Raw genomic sequence first — 18,080 nt, 5'->3', positions numbered from 1 at the left:
TTCAGGAAACAAAACTCCTTTGCATGAAATATGCTTCAAAAGCCCTGGCAAGGCAAAGAGAAAATCATTTCAAGAGCTTGGGCAAATAGTGTCTAAACCAAGGGAAACTTTTCCTTGAGTGTTGAAATCATGTCCCACCCAAAATGGAAATTTTTCTATGACCTACATTACTTATTAAGAAAACAATCACCAAGTAAACTGTGTATTCGCAGCATCTTTGGGAAATGATTTTAACTTAGCTGCATTTCCTTATTTAGCTTTTATTTTTGATGTCATTTCCACACTGCAGCCTTAGAGCATATCTAATGGACACTGGCTTTTGATTTAAATTCAGAATTTGAAAAATATGCTTGTTCTGTTGCCTACTTGACTTTACCGGAAGAGTTCACTTAGTTTTTTGACAAGACATGCCCCTGATATTTCTTCATACCTTTAAAATCTTTTACAAGTCAACTTCAAACCAGACTCAAGAAAACAAGTGCTGTTTTATTTCCACAGATATCTTCTCCATTGATTAGCTGTAGATTCCCATTGGGCTTTCAGTCCTGTCTAAATACATGTCAGTTTTAACACTTCCAGAAGACTTAAAATTCACTTGACTCTCTTCCTTTTCTTTTTCTTTCCTTCCTTATTTGCTTTCACCATTTCAAACTCTCCTACTCATCCATCCACTATCATTTTGGTCCATTGGTTTTGATTTATCTGACACTGCTCTTCATCAGTGCAGTCGCTGCATGTGTTAACATGGGATACCTGTTATTTTCATTATTTAGTCCCAACCCCTATGTCTCCCTCTTCGAAATCAGTGAGCACACCCAGTGACGCAGGCAGCCAGGACTCAGGGGATCTGGGACCCATAGGAAGGTAAGACACAGAGTTAACAGACTTGAGTAAATGTGAGGTTTTGTCACTTTGCTCTTTTGTCTCCATTTTTTCCTTTTCTGCTGTAAGTAAGAACATGCTTTATCAAATGTGTGCTTTCATTTCTGCATTGTCCACTGGGTGTTACCATCCAGTAAGAGTGGTCTCAGATGTGAGGCAAATAAATGCATACAGCAAATGGATCTTAAGCTCTGAGCCTCAAACCTTATAGTGGAAGCAAGAGCTGAATTTACACTTGTAAAATGGCCTGTAGAAAGCTCTCATGCTCTTTGGAAATACACACAAAAAAAAAAAGAGGGAGATGTGCCCAGGGGTAGGGCCTGTTATTCATGTTGAGTTATCTTTGTTCAAATAACTAGTCCCCTTGGAATTCCTCCTCATGTAACACCAGGTTTTCTCAGGTTCCTGTGACTGCTCATTCCAGTGTGTGCCACTGACAGTGGCAGAGAAGAGCTTGGACAGGAACAGGCTGAAACAGCCCATGACCCACTGGCAATTCTGCCTTGGAAACCCTGGATATTGGAGAGTTTCATGCAGAATGGAAGGGAAACAGCTCTGGTCTTGTTGGAAAGTGGAATGTGTGTGAGGGATGGAAACAAGAGTAATCTTCTTATTTTTGTTTCCATGGAGGAAATAAAAGATGAAGTGGCAATCCCCAAATAATTCCTTCTCTGGAATAGAAAAGAAATTGAAATATGAGGATGCTGCTGGTAAAGAAGGGTATGTTCAAGTAAGAAGAGGTGCAAGCAGCTATACTGTATATTTTGAGAAATGTAAAAGATGGATCCTAATAGCTCATTTTGTCTCACACTAATTCAGCATAGAGCTGAGCTGCCAGCTCATCCAAGTCTGTGAGCCAAGACTCTGCTAATGGCTTGAAAGCACAGTGATTGCTCTCTGTAGTTAACAGTGCTCAGTAGACATCATATCATACCTCTCCAGACGTAGACTGTAATGTGACAGAGCTTCAGCTCACCAGATTTCGTGCCACACCAGCCTTCTGCTTACAAAAATCACACTTCCATAAGCAGAGAGTTTGTTGTGTCCCCTTCAGCCAGATGCAGACACTCTCCCTTGCTCTGTGGATGCTGCACAGTTCCTGTTAAATCAGCTCAGCCCTGCTCCCCCTAGAAGAAATTAGGGTTGTTAAGTGAAAGGCCCTAGCTTGTAAGATGTAGCAGTTTAAAACACAGACAAGAGTGCAATTCTGCCTTCATAAGTAAATCAAGTCAATTTCAGCAAGTCAAAGTACTTTGAGTAGAACAAAAATCCTTTTTAAGCCAAGTATAGCCTGCTGTTCAGGATGAAGCTAATTAACACAGTCCTGCATGAAGCTCTGACAAAGCTGGGTGGAGACTTTTAAATTCCTGCTTTTCCTCTGAACCCTAATGGTGTAACCTTTTTGCCATTAAGGTAAAAAAAGGCTCTTGGAAGAATTTATTTGGCTGTTACCCACAGTAGCACTTTGGCTCTGTCTCAGCAGCAAGCAGTGAAAGCACATGACCACGTGTCCTTTCAGAGGAGAATGGAGTTTGTCCTCTTCTTCTGAGCTTGTGACATTCTGCATTGTGGGCTTTCATTCTGGGTCCATTTTCTGGCTTCTTGTGGCCATATTAGGAATTCAGTGGGAATCCTTGCTTGTAGTCTCCCAGTGTGCTTGGCATATTCTCAGGTATTGAAAGGGCTGTGCTGTGCAGGAAGGCTGCTTGCAGATCTTTGCCTGGAGCGATTGGTTTGTGGTAATGGAAATATGGTAATGTCTAGTCCAGGCCCTGGGGAATGTCTGTAACCAGTGAATAGTACTGAGTGGCAATTAGTTGGGTTGGTGTCACTGGGTGCAGGTAGATGTGCTCAGTGTTTGTGTGAACAGGAGCACTCAAGCCTGCATGTGTGATAAAGTGATCAGACTTGGTGAGAAAGATGTCGATAGAACTGTCATCACAGTGGGTAAACAGGACGAAACCATTTCAGCTGTTTTCTCTGAGAGGTGCCCAGACCATGCATCTAACTTATTTGACTGCTGCATATATTATTGCCTGATTATCTGTATGAACAAGGTTATCCTGCTTCATTTTGATCTATTTTTCCATTTCACTTTCTGTGACAGCGGGGGCACTTCTGCTGGATCCGCTGTCGTGCCATTGTGCTTGTTAGATCTTTCCCTTTTGTGTACTAAGCTGAGTTCAGGCTTTAGAGGAGAGCAGATTAGTTTCAAAGCTGCTAATGCCCCAATCTCAGTGATCACAGCTTGTCTGTTGTTGCTGCTGCTAACTGCTGCAGAAATGACAAGCTCACACAGCCTGGCAGAAATCCTGTGGGCAGTCTGATTACTCATTGCTGAAGTCTTCCCAGAGGAAAATGATGGATATTAAAAACAAAAACAAAAACAAAAACTGTAAAGTCACAGATTTTGGCTAGTTACAGGAGAGAGGCTCCATTGAAAGCTTTGAAGAATGCAGATCTTCATATGTTCCCATAACAGGGAACACAGTCTGGTGCAGAACGAGGTTGTGTTCATACTTCTTTGAGTTGTTGGTAATTCTGGTAGTTGTCAGACTTAATCTGTTGGTCCCAATATCACCAAGTATATTTGAGGTATGCTTTGATCAGCAAGCATCTTTGATTTCTTATATAAATGTGAATGTAGTTCAACCAGAAACACAGGTTTATGACATCTGCTTTTTAGGAAAGAAAATTGATAAACTGGAGAGTTTGAACACTGTTAAGTAGTTGTAGTCCTGGAACCACAGATCTCAGTCTTACATTGCAAGATGAAGCTGACTGGTAACTTGCTCACCATAGCATAGGAGCAAAAAGGCTCTTCCAGCAGAAAAAGTGAAAGCAGCAAAGTGTTTGGTATTGAAGCTGGAGAAATATAAAACAGAAAAAATTCAATAGTGAGACAAATGCATTGCTAAAACAGTTTACCTGAAGACTCCATGGGATCTTCCATGACTAGCCATTGCTCATCCAGGATGATGTGCCTGGCAAACAGGCAGATGATAGGTTAAACAATAATTCATTCATAAAAGTTGTACAGCCCTTTTGTTGCACAGGAAGAAAAGCTGCATGGTCACAATAGTCACTTCTGCCATGCAACCTGCAGACCAGTAGTGCTGCTGTCCTTCAGGACCATTGTCCATTATCCCCAGCACAATACCAGGGCAGTGTTGTCTTTTCTCTGATGCCATTCACTCTGTTAGGAGAAGAGATGGAGTGGACTTTGTAATAGCACTAAATTGTGGAACCATTTCTGTATTCTGCATCCCAGGTTTCTAAGGGGTTTTCTTTGCTGCTTAATCTTTAGTACCATTTTGCTGTTTCTCGTAACCTTTTCATCGGGGAAAACATTAGGTTTGAGCAACATTCCAGCTTCCCTCTGAGCCATGACAGCAACCGTAAGAATAAGCAGATCTAGGTGGAAAACTGTCCTAGAAACTGCTGACTGAATGCTTTCAGTTGGACAGGAGAGCCAAATTTTTATTTCTTTGTGGTCATGGGGATAATTTCTGAGTTGGCAGAGGTGTGTTACACTTTGATTCTGGTGCTGCTCTTAGTTGCCAGGCTACACTGAATAACTCATTGGAGCCCAGTTGTTGCTCAGAGAGCAACTTACCTGTCTCCACATTGCTTTGCACATCCCACTTCAGTGTTTTTTTGATGCCTATGTTGCTTGTGCTACACAGATAGGATGGAAAAATTACATAGCCTGAGGAGATGCCCATCTCTGAATAGATGGGTCATTGGGAGGTTTCTTATATGATGTATTCAGACATGATTCATTTTCCATAAGACACAGGATTGCATGGAGATTCTCCTTGGAACAGAGTATGCTTGGCTCTTTCAGGAAAAGTGTTTGGGGGTATGTTTAGTATTTTGTAAGTATTTTGATGACTCCCTGTGTCCTCTTGCCAATGGTTAACTTATACACGCACAGACATGCACAACTGCAATGTAGATTTGAATGCATGTGAAGAAAAGGGCTGAGGTAAAGTATTTTCTGAGAGCTCCTGTGCTGTAGCATAGTGTGAAACACAAATTTACCTCTATTAATATAAAACTCCTTTGTAATAATTGTATGCATCTCCCTGGTGGATACTCTGAACTTTTGCTTCCCTAGTGTGCTAGAGAGGATGCTAACCAATATAATTGAGCCTCCATGAAGCGAGCCCATGGAGGGGTATGTTCTGCCACTCAGCATACCTTAGGCATTCGTAAATCTCATCCTTGCAGCACTCACGGTCATGCATTTTGGGTTTGTGTTGTCTGAGGAAGTGCACAGGGACAAACCTTGTCCAGTGCCTCAGAGCCAGGCAGTGAAGTATGAGGTTTTGTGGGCTGAGCAGTTCCCTGGAAAGACCTCGGATCCTGGCTCAGATAGGATCCATCTGTGCTTTGCACGTAAACCCAGCATAAGACAGCAGAAATACAGCTGTGCTGGGAGGAGGTGCTGCTGTAGCTGGGCAGCTTTCAGGGCTCACACCAGCCTGCAGTGATGTGTGTGCCTGTGTTACCCTCAGGGGGTCCCGTGTTCACCTGGCATGTGCCATGCTGGGAGGAGTTCCACTTGGGGACCAAGGTGTGATTTATCCCTGTGGCCCATTTTGCCCTGTATCCTTCACTGCTCTTATGTATTCCTAGCTGGGAGCATCCTGCATGTTCTCAGCTAGCTTCACTATCCTACAGCAGTAGGTTTGTGCAGTAGCATCTCATTTATTGTGAATTGTGTGTGTGTCTGTGTGTATCCAGTGGAGTCCCACGTGTGCAGCACTTCCCGCTGTGCGTTGGGGAACATGAGAATCCAATTAGGCTTGAGTGTAAGGTTTCCTACCTTCCATCTGCTCAGTGAACTGCACCAGGCTCAGCTGTCTTGGATGTGTAAAGGTTAATGGTTGCCCTTCTTTCTGCAAGAACTTTATCTGTGCTCTTTTACATTCCAACTTGTGTATTTTGCTGTGCATAGGTTTAGGTACCTGATTATTTTGTGGGCTCACATAAAGACAAAGACAGTAATCTTCTGGTGGCTTCTTTCAGAGGACAGTTATTTCAAAATGGTGCCTTATCTGCTGTAAAATAATGTAAGCTGGATTATTTTGTACTATTTCTCTAATAGCCCATTGGACTGTGCTGTGGAATTGTTTGGCTACAGCTACTCATTCTGCAATTATTGTTCTTACCTGGATTAGGGTACAATGTAATACATGGTTTAAATGTTTTCTACCTGATTTATGTTGTTGTTCCTTTGATATCACAGGTTTTGAAATGTTTTATGCACTGAAATTGATTAACTTCTTTCAGTGTGTGAAGTGTACTTGCAGTAAAGCAGGGTTAGCCCTTCTTTGGATGAAGCTCTAAATATTTAATGAAAGTTCCTGTGAGAGTGAGTTTGAGCATTGCATTAGGTAGCAAAGAAAACAAAAAAAATAAGGGAGACTGGATTTCTCAAAGAGGTTTTGTAGCAGTAATATGCTGGAGAAGTTAGATCACTCTGGAATCCTGATTGTCTCATCATCACTAGCTTTTTAATTCTGCATAAAATACATTAAATGAGCAATCCCAGAAATAGAACAGTTGTCTGCAATGCTGGAGCACTTTTCTCTGAGAAGCAGTATCACCTTTGGCTTTGGCTTGTGGCATGATTTTTTGTCTACTGCATCAGTTCATCTTGCAGTCACTGTGACCTCTGAATGTTCCCAGTTGTATTCCAGAGAATATAGTAGCAGCTGTCACGTTAGGTTGGATGTCCTTGCTGATAGAGAGTCAAAAGCATGTCTTCCTCTCTCTCATTCTGTTTTGAAGTTTGCTGACAGTATTAGTCTGCGTTTGTGTATGTTTTCATCAGATGTGATCCTGTGTTCCTTCCATCTACCATGGCCACTTTGAGCCCTTTTGTTATAAAAAGAAATACACTAGGATGTGTTTTCTTTTGATGTGTTAATGTTCACTGCCAGATTGTACTGGCCCTGTTCAGGAAAAAAACAAATATTATTCCAGTCCTTTTGCTCTGCAGCATACTGTTTACTCATTTTTGTATAAATAATAGGTGTTCTGATTTATTTTGCAGCATCTAAATACGCACACCAGTCTTGCGTTAATCCCACATTACTTCATATCTGACTGCCAAACACGAACATTTCATGCTTTACAGATACACAATCAAAAGGAAAGAAATAACTCTGGAGGATCTGGGCACCAAATGAGTCAAACCATGTCAGTATTTTACAGTCTTGTATTTAATCTTGCTCACTGTCAGTCAAAAATGGAAAAAAGTATCTCTAGTGTGTTCTTGCTACATAATATTTAAAATCAGAAAGATACTTTTTGTTTGATGATCTCTCATGAGTACATATACATGTCATCAAAGTGTTTGGGTTCTGTCCTTTTTTGGGTTCTGAAAAATCAGACTTGGCAACTCAGCTTTAATTTTCAAGCAGCTTCTTACCAGAACAGTAACATAACACATCAACAAGCTGAAGAAAGGGTATCAGAATGCCATTTTCCCTTTTAAGTGTCTACTTTGCTGTTTAATTACACAGATAAAGAGGGCAAAAGAAGGTAGATTCTGGTCTCAATTTCATTTTTACAGAAAGGTTGGATTATTGTAGTAGACAACCTTTAATAGTCCATACAGCATATTTCCTATCTTCTCTTCAGCTGCAGAAAACATCTCTCACAGACATTAGCAAAACCACGTTTCTATAAGATCTGCTAAAACCACTGCCAACAGATCAGTATTGCCTTGGGCTTAGCTGCTTTATCATTAAGTAAATGCATTTGGCAGGTTCTGTGCAATGATGCTGCTTCATCACTGCCACTCAGCTTTGAATTACCAGCATTTCATTGTGTTACCCCATTCAGAAATGACAGGGATCCTTCTTCACTTGTTCCAGGACAAGTGAGCCTGTGATGTATTGCCTCAGGAGCAGTAGCTGTAACAGTTAGTAGCAGTGGATTATTTTCTTTATGGTGTTTTTATGTAAGATCAATTTATATGTACAGAATGGTTTCTAAATGGCTGCTTTAGTGGCATACTTATTTCATAAATGGGCTGAGCCAAAGGGAAGTACAGAACAATGTAAAGACTCTAAGGGAGCTACAGGAAAGACTGAGGGAAAATAACTACTTCATGGCAACTTTGCTTGCATGGTGTTTTATTCAGACAAAGAAGGATTGTAACCCTAGGGAATGTTGTGTAGTCTTTCACAGTGCAGAGTCAAAATAAGATTTCTGCTTGGTGGCTAGAGATAAACAGGATTCCCTCTGGGATGCTGTGTTGCCACTCTGTTTTGGTGGCTTTTGGCTTGGTATGGGGTGTGCACCATTACTTGGTAGGACAGAAATCAATAACATGCAGCTGTTATGTTTTTCTCCACTTAATTTACCACAACTCCATTGCCAGGATGGCTTGGCACACGTTTCATTTTACAGTTTCCAGCAGACTCAGAGGCCAAATCAAGCCTTCTTGACCTGAATGGTGACGGCTTCTGTGAAGCAGTGACAGTCTCAGCCTCCTCCCCTTGCCTGGGGGGACCCTGGTTGTCTCTGCTGTCTTTGGCCTAGGAACTATGCTGCTTTTTAAAGAGATGCTGCAATCTTTCACACTTCCCAACATCAACCTGTTTGCAGGATCGTAATGAGTGATTCTGTTGGGATGTTTGTGCATCTTGGCTTGCCCTGCATACGTTAGGATGCAAGGCTGGAGGGTGGCAGATTTCTTACGTTGTTTTCCCTCCTTTTCTCCTTGCACAACAAAAACCACAATCCTTCTCCTTTACATTCAATGAATATTTAGCCCTAGCTATCTAAAGCCTCTCCCTGCCAGCTTTTTGGGTTTTGTTTTGGTTTTTTTTTTAGCCCATAAACAGAAGCAGACACCTTAGGGACTGATATTTGGCAGTTGCTTTCAAGTGTCTGTATATCTGACCTAGAAAGGGAGTGTTTTTTGGTGCGTGCCAGTTACAAAGCCTGAATGGTCCATATTAATTAGAATCATCTGCAATCCTTTTAGCGTGTGAGCCTCTGGCATCATTAAGGATTTTCATGCTTTCCTTCCTAAAGGATTGATAGAGTTCAGTCCTCCAGATCTTTGATTATTTTTCTCATTAGCAAGCATCTCCGTGCTATAAATCAAAGGAGAAGGAAAGATTGCCATTCCCAGGGTGCTTCGTAAAATGCCTTGGAAACCTGAGCCCCAGCTGCATCCAGAAGAAAATAATATTAATGTATAAAGCCCCACTTAACCATTTAGGTTACCATCCAGCTATAGTTAGTTCTCTTTAGTTATTTACAGGCATATCATCATATATTTAATCAGTCAGATGATTTTAGGGACTAAAACACTAATCCTCTTGAAACAAAACAACTTACTTGCTAAGGCCAGCTCAGCTTAAACAGTTCTCTTGAACTGAATTTCATCTTGATTTAATTAAATTGTGTAAGATCACCTCCTATGTTAAACTGTTTAACATAGTTAAACTGGTACAGTTTGTGCTGATTGATGTTTTTTCCTTCTCTAGCCTATTAAAAAGACCTTAGGGAATTTTCATTCACAATTTCATATTTATTTTGTGGAAAAATAAAAAGATTGTATAAGTAACTATTTTGGTAATGCAATTTTAGGATTTTTCTTCAAATATGTGAAGTGGGAAATGCTGCCACTGGTGAGATATTGCTATTTTTTATTTCAAGGAAAAAAACAAGGAGTTTTGAAACAGTCTAAGTATGCCATATAAAATTTTTCATAAGCAGAACCTATGAAAATGAATGGTTTTCCATTTAAAACTGATTTTGATTCATAATTTTTAGATGTACTTATTTACTTTAATATTTCAAACTCAGTAATTTCTGAGTTTTAAAAGTCAGATCATTGGATCATGAGAACTTTGGATATTTTGACTGTTAATGTGAAAAATTTTTGATAACTCTCATACAGTGAGTTCTTGTTGCAACCCTAATTGTAACAAAAGTCTCATCCCCTTTTGGAATGGTTTTACTTTCTCTACCACAAAATAAATTGTAAAAAGGAAGGAAAGCAGTAGCTGTTCTTCCAGCTCTTCTTCTATCTAGTTACTGGATTTTAGTACCAAAGTCAAATGGAAAATTTGCTGAAATCTTTCACCTTCTTCTACAGCTGAATAATACCTGACTTAAAAGTTGTAGATTCCAGCCTTTGTGTTACATCTTTGAGTCCTCTGAAAGGTTATGGATTACCTTTCCTGATTTGGCTATTAAATATTATTTTGACTTTTATGCAATTGTACCCAAATCCCCTTGAAGTTTATGAAAAAACTTTCCTCATATGCATATCCATGGGGTCTGGATCAAAGACTCCTCATGTGAGTACTGCAGTTCCTTTCAAACATTTTCATGAGCTGGTAGCATATAAAATTTCTCCTGCCAAGTTCTTTCTATACATTTGTGATGTACATTGCTGTTCTGTTTTGTTGCACAGACTTACTCTTGGTATAAAAACCAAGATAAAAATAGTGTTTGAAAAAAAGAATTTTCAGGGTTTGCTAAGGGAATAAAACAACTTGTGCCTTGCCCCCGAACCTGTTTTTTATTACTGCACTTTCAAAATGACCATTTTGGGATCTGGCACTCAGAGTAAATCTGTGTCAGTTCTGACTATTTGACCTTCTGTCCTCACAGATCTAGCCTGCTGCCCGCAGTGACCCTCCTGGCAAACCAGCATAAATTTGCAGACTAAGATTTCTGTAGCAATAGGATATTAAGTGTGAGTATGAAATTGCCAGGAGATCTGTAATGCAGACCTGAATCAAAGGACAGACTTCATATATAGCAGATAAATTCAGCAGATTGGATGAATTAAATTTCTGATTTAGTTAGTGGAATTCTGTGAAATGGCAATAAGCAAGGTGTTGGTCCTGTGATATGTCCTTATAATTGCAGGCTTGCTAGAATTGTTCATCCTGATTTAAAAGTCAAATGGTTTTTGAAAACTATTAAATCCATTCTGCAGCATAGTCTTGATTCAAGAAGAATTTTGACATACACATGTGTTTTCAATATGATTTGTCCAAGATTTTTCATAAATATACCTTTAAAAAAAGGTATATTAAGGTAATTTTCATAAATATTCCTTAAACTCATGCCATTCTGAAAAGGGCTCTTATGGTTGCCAGGCAGCTAAAAGATAGTGTGGTGCTCCCAGGGAGGTCAGAGTTGCACTTTTTATTGGTGAAGACTGCAAGTCAGAGGTGTCAGCCTGCTTGGAAGTCTAAGTGCAAACCCAAGCAAAACCTGGCTGTGCTCCAGTAGCAGTGCCCAGCTCCTTGTTCTCTGAATGTATGAAGGCATCTTATTTTATGATGAGCAGGAGCAGCCCAGCTCTGAACACAAGAATGCACAGAGCAGGCAGAGCAGACTCCTGCTCTACGAGCACAAGTGAGCCTCATGTTGAGAGGCACAAATCCTCCCTAACTGCTGATAGCCATCTTTCTTATAGTGTGCTTCAGAAAACAAGTAGCACAAGGAAGGTATTTTCTTTTTGCCAATCCTTTCAAAGTGGAACAGATCTGCAAAAGAGAGCACAGATGGCAGTAGAATAGTGGCTTAGATGCAAACTATCCATTGAGGCAAGTGGTACTTTTCCATCTCTGACTAGTAGCTTTGCATCTTCTTTTTTTTTTTTCTTACATAGTTTGTTTTGGAGACACACCTCAAATGTACAAAAAATATCAGAAAGTGAAAATCACAGTGGAGAGAATTAAAATTATAAAAATGTAGAGTGAAAGGAATAAAAATAAATAGCTTTTGTGTACATATATTTAAACATCTGCAGTAATTTCACATTGACAGTTTCTTAGTTCAGATTTTCTATTTAATCAGCAGCAGGTTAGGAGCTTTGGAGAAACTGACACAAAAAACTAGGTAGAACTCTTTAAAGCAGATAAATAATTATGCAGCCTTAAATTCATTCTGGCAATATTCAGACATTAAAAAAAAGTGGTCTAGATATGTGATAGATTACATATTGAAACTGCAAATTCTACTAGATTGCAATTTGCTGACAATATTTAGTATCATATTGAAAAAATGCATTCATACACATCTTAGCATTTTATTCTGTTGGTGATTTTAAAAAAGGTCTCCTACCTCACAATTTTTGTGTCCGGTATTTTTTAAGGTTGTATGAGTTGGGTGTAACGTGTTTTTCAATGTGCCATCAGTATGAAGGTGCAGAATTCCTAATGTAAGCAATTCTGAATCTTTTGGAAATTGTAATCCAGAGTTAAAATTGTAATTTTAAACACGAGGCCTTACATCAAAGTCAGAAGCAAGAACTGTGTTCTCTGCAGTTTTGGTCTTGTTGGTTTGCTCTTTTTCCTAATTCACTTCTTTTGCTAGTTGCATTTGAAGTTAGAAGAAAAGAAAGCATGAAGCAGACTGAAGCCTGCAGGCTGTCAACCAGCAGTTGGTTGCTCCTTTATATATTTCTTAGCAGATCAAAGTGAGAGTGAACAGCAAAGATACCAACCACCTCTAATACCTATTCACTGGTGGAGCCCTTCATTTAGGTGCCTGAAGATTGTATAAATACCTCCTGCAACATCCAGACCCCCTCGTACCACAGATGGGGAGAATGAGGCTAGTCCCATTCACATCATTTTAGAAATACTGCTCTGGTGAACAAAGGTGCCTGGAGACTTCCTACAGGGTAGGGGAGTCCATATGCTCTGGGTGAGTCTCACCTTCATTTCTGGTCTCTTTGCTTCAGTTTAGTAACAGTCTATGCTCTGCTTAGTGGATTGGCCTTTGATCACGGAAAAACCCTGGCACAGCCTAATCTGTGGAGTCATGGCACAGTCTGCCACTGCATTTTAGGGTTAGGAGGGCATTGCTATTTCCCATGCAAAGGGTCATTTTAGGACACCTGCTGCTGCAGGGGGAGATGCTTGGTTTGGGGCCTGCTACATCTAATGGTGTTTCATTAGGGACACATATAGGGAATCTCAGGGAATCTCAGTTCAGGGGATACCTCAGGTCTCAGTGCACTGTCAGGGCAGTTTTCTCCTGGTTTGGAGAGCACAACAGCTCTTGGGGACAGGACATCCCAGAATATGGTGTTTGCTTTCTCTGGTTCTGCTTGAAGGTGTGATTTGCAGTGCTTCAAAGAGGTGTCTGCCCTGCAAGAAGCCCCTGGGAAAGCAGAGTTTGCTGTTATTCCTGTGAATATCTTTTATTCAAAAGCATGGATTTTCAGGCCTGGCTGCTCTTGACCTGGGAAAGGGGAGTGGGGGGAGGAAAGAAGTCATGCAGAACACATGTTCTGCAGCATCAGCAGAGGAGGGAGGATTTGAGTTTGGCTGCAGGGAGGCAGAGTCAGAACTAAGCTGCCAGTGTGTTACATGTGAAAAGTGTTGGGTTGGGGCACTTACCCAGAGCCAAGTTCTGTTGCTGTATGACCATGGTTACAGACATTAAATATCATTTTATGATGGCAGATTACTAAGTATATATATTGGAACTGATGCCTTACGTGTTTCATACACTACCGCTAAGGCCAGACCCAGAGTTTCTTAAATTAGCTGAGAAGTTCTCATGGATTCCAGACGGGTTTGGATATCAGAATCTATGCTTCATTAATGCATTCTGATGTTGGAATTTTTCCAAAAGGTTTCAAGTGTTTTGTTTTATTTTTAGATTATTTATTTTAGTCTTTTCAACATTTTTAATCTACATAATTGACATTATGCAATCAGAATAAAATCTTCTGGAGGTAAGGTTACACAGAGCATTGTAACATATGGCAGTGCCTGTTTTTCCATGGTAATAATAATAATGCTACAGAAAAGAGAATGCTTCTGTCCAAATTCCTCCCACCTTAAATTTTGCAACTGTTCTCTGTCCTTTTAGAACTGTGCTCTAAATATCTTCTTAATGCTTTGGACTTGAATTCAGAAGAGATAAGTGTTGTTTTACCATCTGATCCTTTAGTAAATATATGCCATCTGGGCCTCTTCCTCTTATTGGTTTCTGTCTTCAGGTTATTAAAAGATGATGTGTCAAAATTATTTGGTATTTCTTCAGTAGTAACAGGTGAAACAGCACCAGCATTAATACTGCCCTAAATCTGAGAAAAAATAGGCTATTGAGATGCCTGCCTAAAGGAAGAGAGTGAAAGCAGATCAGTTTAAAGAGAGGTAACACTTGTACCTTGTCTTCTTAGTGCAACATCTAACAGCTCTCATTGCCTTTGTGCTGCTTTAGAACAATCTGTTATTTAGTAATACATCTTTTGATCCCTCAGTGAGCCAGGGTCAGCTGTTGTGCACTGGACATGTGAAAGGGGGATGGACCATGACACAGGACTATTGTTTGCCACTGTGTGGGAGACTGATACAGCACCCAGCTCTGAAACAATGTTGGGTGGTTCTGATTAAAATGGTGTCAGTGCTGTCTGAGTGGGGGAAATGGGCTGAGCTGGCTTAGCCCTGACTCTGCTGTATAGTGAGTTTCCAGGGGTCCTTGCTGTGCCTGTGTCATTCCCTTCACCCATGGGAGGAGTCTGCAGGACTGGAGACTGCTAGGGAGCACTACTTATACCTGCTTGGTTTACTGCTCATCTCTTTTCCCCATAAAAATATTCAACTAAAATGTTTTGCATGTCTTCTACATAGACCTGTGCCAAAATCCATGGAATCCATTTAGGGGAACATTGACCAACTTGTGCTCTCTGAAAGGTCCAGAGTAGGAACACCTCAGCCTTACTGCCAACTCCTAGGCCATGCCCTTGTCACCAGGGCCTGTGACATTACCTTCTCTGTCTCTGGGTGACTTGAAGTCAAGCCACTGCAATTTTCTTTTATGAAGAAGTGAGAAAGAAAAAAGAGGAGCAACAGCACCTAATCCTTTTCCTCATGAAGAAAAGCCTGGAGGAGGAACCCATACACGAGTTGGAGAAAGATTGGCAGTAGCTTTTCTGCCGAGATCCAGTGGCATTTCAAAATCCCCACTGAGGAGTGCCTGCAGGGAACAAGCGTAGTTACGAGGCTCATCCGTATGATCCAGGAGTGTCATACACAATGTCTGTTCATCACAAACAGATTAGCTTTAATTTTCTAGTCAGGATGACAGCACAGGCTATTCAACATAATTTTTGGGTTGCTAAACCTCAAAGAATCTATTTCTTTCTTTTTTGATGTTATTGCTATAGAAACTGGCTAAATTGCAGGTCCAGATTACATCTTTACTGTTCACTCACTTTCATTTTGATCTGATGACATTCTTCAGGTGCCAGGAGGAGACAAAGGACAAATCAATGGTGTTCCTTGGAACACAGAGTGGCTCCCTGTGCTCTCCAGCCTGTGCTACCTGAGTGTAGCCACTTGTGTCCTGTCTCCCAGAGCAAGAGACTTGAAACCTGAAGATTTGTTACCTGCAGCCTCATTTTGTGTGCTAGCATTGCTCAGCCAAGCTGGAGAGGACAACTCAGCAGATTGCTTCCTCATCTATTTCTCACACCTGTGCACAGTGGAGCACAAACCTGGGAAATGTTTTGCAGATGCATGAAAGCTGTTGAAAACAGATATAATTAGGAGTCAAGGAGAATTGCCATTAAAAGTAGGTATCAGTGTCACAGAGTTGTGAAGGCTGTATGTGAGAATCCAGATAATAAATACTTAAGGGAAGAACATCTCTGTACCTGTCTGCATGTGATGGCCCAAACCATAAGCATTGCTCTTCTCATATTTTTGGGATTTGAGTGTTGACTTAAGTGTGGGAGATCTGTAAATTCATTTTTATCTGAGTACCAGGTAAAGGTGCCTTTTCTTGTGACCTGGCCTGGATTCTTGGGGGTTGGAACACAGGGACCATACTTCTAGAGACCTGTTGCAAGCTCTTGCTTTTATCAAATTAATAAAAATGGTGCTCTTTCTGATGAAATAGCCTTTATCCCCCTACAAATCCTGTAGATTTGAAAGTGAATGTTGGGAGCAGGAAACTGAAATGAGTTATGTGTGTTTTCTTTTAAGAGTTTGGAAGACCTGGACATGAATGCATAAGTAGCCCCTAAGCAGCAGTAAAATTAGAAACTGGTGCTTATATAGCAAGTCCTAATATATGCAACTGATCTTGGTGACATTACAAGAGTAATCTTCACATAGATAGCTTTTTTAATGGAGTATCTATAATGCATTAGTCATTGATGCCTTTCCTTGCATCAGGCATTCAGATCTTATGTCCATTTTCCACTGTACTTACACTGCAGTCAAGTTACAAGGGAAAAATCTGTTCTTTATTGCTGTATTAATTTATCTCTTGACCTTTTATAATACAGTTTAGTTTTGGAGAAGCCTTTCTCTGTCAGTACTAAGTCTTTTATCCTGATAAACATTACTATGGATCATAAGAAGATGAAGGAAATGAGTGCCCTTATGTTGCATGATGAGAAAGAAGCCTTGCATTACAGTTTTTCATTATTTTTGTATGCACAGGATGTTGAGATTGATTCTTTTTCATTCTGAAATGACAAGAGTGCAACACATGCCCTTGTCTGTCTCTCCAGAGAATAAGTTAACACTAGTAATAGAATGGGTGAGTTTAGTAAGGACAGGAGGCAGAATAATTAATTTGCTTTAATAGATCTATTTCTGAACTAATTCAGTAACTTGTTCATTTATATAAGTTGGCAGAGGTTGCTATTGTTGCAGAAAGACTTGTGTATATTGACCACAGCTGATTATATGGCTGGTTTTGGCTGAACCTGGTACTATTATGATCTCTATATCTTCAGAATTTGTACTCAGAAGAAATTGGGGGAGTTTTTAATTTTGACAGCATCTCTTCAAGCAAGAAGACTTGCTTGCTTAGGAAAGGAGCACTTTCCTTTGCTCTAGCCTCTGCTAATGACAGCAATGCATAATCTAGTATTCATACCACAGAAAAGGTGCTCAGGAGCCAATCATGTGTTCCTGGTTCTGTCATGGATTTCAGCAGTTTTCTTGCATATGAGATGTGGCTTCCTGAGACTGGAAAAATAAAGTAAAATTAGAAGACAGGGAAGGAGCAGGTTCTTTGAAAATGTTGGCCTTGATATGTCAGTTTTTACATTTCTAAATTGGAGGATTCTGAATATTTCACAAGACTCCTAAAGGCTCTTGTGAGTGTTTGTGAGGTGTTTTAGAGCTGGTTGCATGGGAAATGGCATGGCAGTTTGAGGAGCAACATCTTCACTTCAGACCACACCTCTGGAACATCTGTACCTTTGGTGGTAGTCTCATCAGACAGCAGTGCATAAGAGATGGTCATAGATCTGATTTTCTCTTTTATTGCCCTCTTCCCCAGGAATTTTATTGGGAGGAAAATAAGATTTTGTTTGTTTGTCCCAGATGCCCTCAGAGTATGTCAGAGCTGGTATCAGAGTGCCATTTGTTGTCATATGCACTCTGTGATGTTCCTGCCCAGAGCAGTGTTGTACAGGATGGATTACTGTCTGGCTCAGGAGTGTGTGAAGGGATAAACTCTGCAGTGGAGTTCATGGCAAGTGCTCAGTCTACCTTATCATAAAAAATAAACTGTTCCTGCAGATTTTACAAATTATTGTGAACCCATCAACCTAAGTTAAAGAGTTAGAATTTTTCATGAAAAAGAAAAAAACCCAGCTCCATGTTTCGTTAATCAATATGTGACAGAAAATCCAGCTTCTTTCCTCTCTTTATCAATTATATGTAATTTTAATATATTGCCTGCCCTGTCTCAGTTTGACATACAAACCTTGTTTGACATATGGTGGCTGTTGCTTGCACCTGGAGGTTGAATATACTACATAGAGCATGTAACTAAGGAGATGGTGTTTTGTTCATCCTTTCAGTTAATTCTGTGTGTTCTTTTTTTCCCTCCCCTTCGTGCTGCACGGCTGATTACCACCCTAGGACCCTGCAATGGGACACAGACCCCTCAGTGCTGCAACTCCAGTCTGACTCTGAACTTGGGTATATGTCAGCTCTTTTTGTTACCATTTCTTTGCAAGAATTATGTTGAAAATGCTTCCTAGTTAGCTGGTTGTATGTGATTTTCATTTGCTTTTTTTGACTCAAAAAGACCATAATTTAAGCTTCCTTTTTTTGGTTTCATAAATAAGAAGCTTCAGCAAAGTTGTCCTTGTAGAAAACCCCCCAACTGTTTAAATAGGCTTATGAAAAGATAACTTGCTATTTCTGTTGCCTGGAACA

General features: G+C 40.2%; 1 protein-coding gene across 5 annotated transcripts in view; it reads left to right on the top strand.

Annotated features, from left to right (window-relative positions):
* The window catches only part of DYNC1I1 (dynein cytoplasmic 1 intermediate chain 1), a 184,452-nt gene that overhangs the window by 20,765 nt on the left and 145,607 nt on the right, over positions 1-18,080 (top strand). For 2 of the 5 annotated variants that reach the window (XM_063411930.1, XM_063411921.1), the window contains exons 4-5: positions 774-864; positions 17,781-17,840. In XM_063411930.1, coding sequence (XP_063268000.1) covers positions 774-864; positions 17,781-17,840 — 151 coding nt within the window. The remainder of the gene's footprint in view (positions 1-773; positions 865-17,780; positions 17,841-18,080) is intronic. The other 3 variants (XM_063411939.1, XM_063411951.1, XM_063411945.1) reach the window with 3 other exon arrangements.

This window comes from Prinia subflava, chromosome 1, assembly GCF_021018805.1.
Source record: "Prinia subflava isolate CZ2003 ecotype Zambia chromosome 1, Cam_Psub_1.2, whole genome shotgun sequence".
Classification (NCBI taxonomy): Eukaryota; Metazoa; Chordata; class Aves; order Passeriformes; family Cisticolidae; genus Prinia; species Prinia subflava.
The sequence above is the reverse complement of the archived record's forward strand: the minus strand, read 5'-3'. Positions and strand labels throughout refer to the sequence as shown.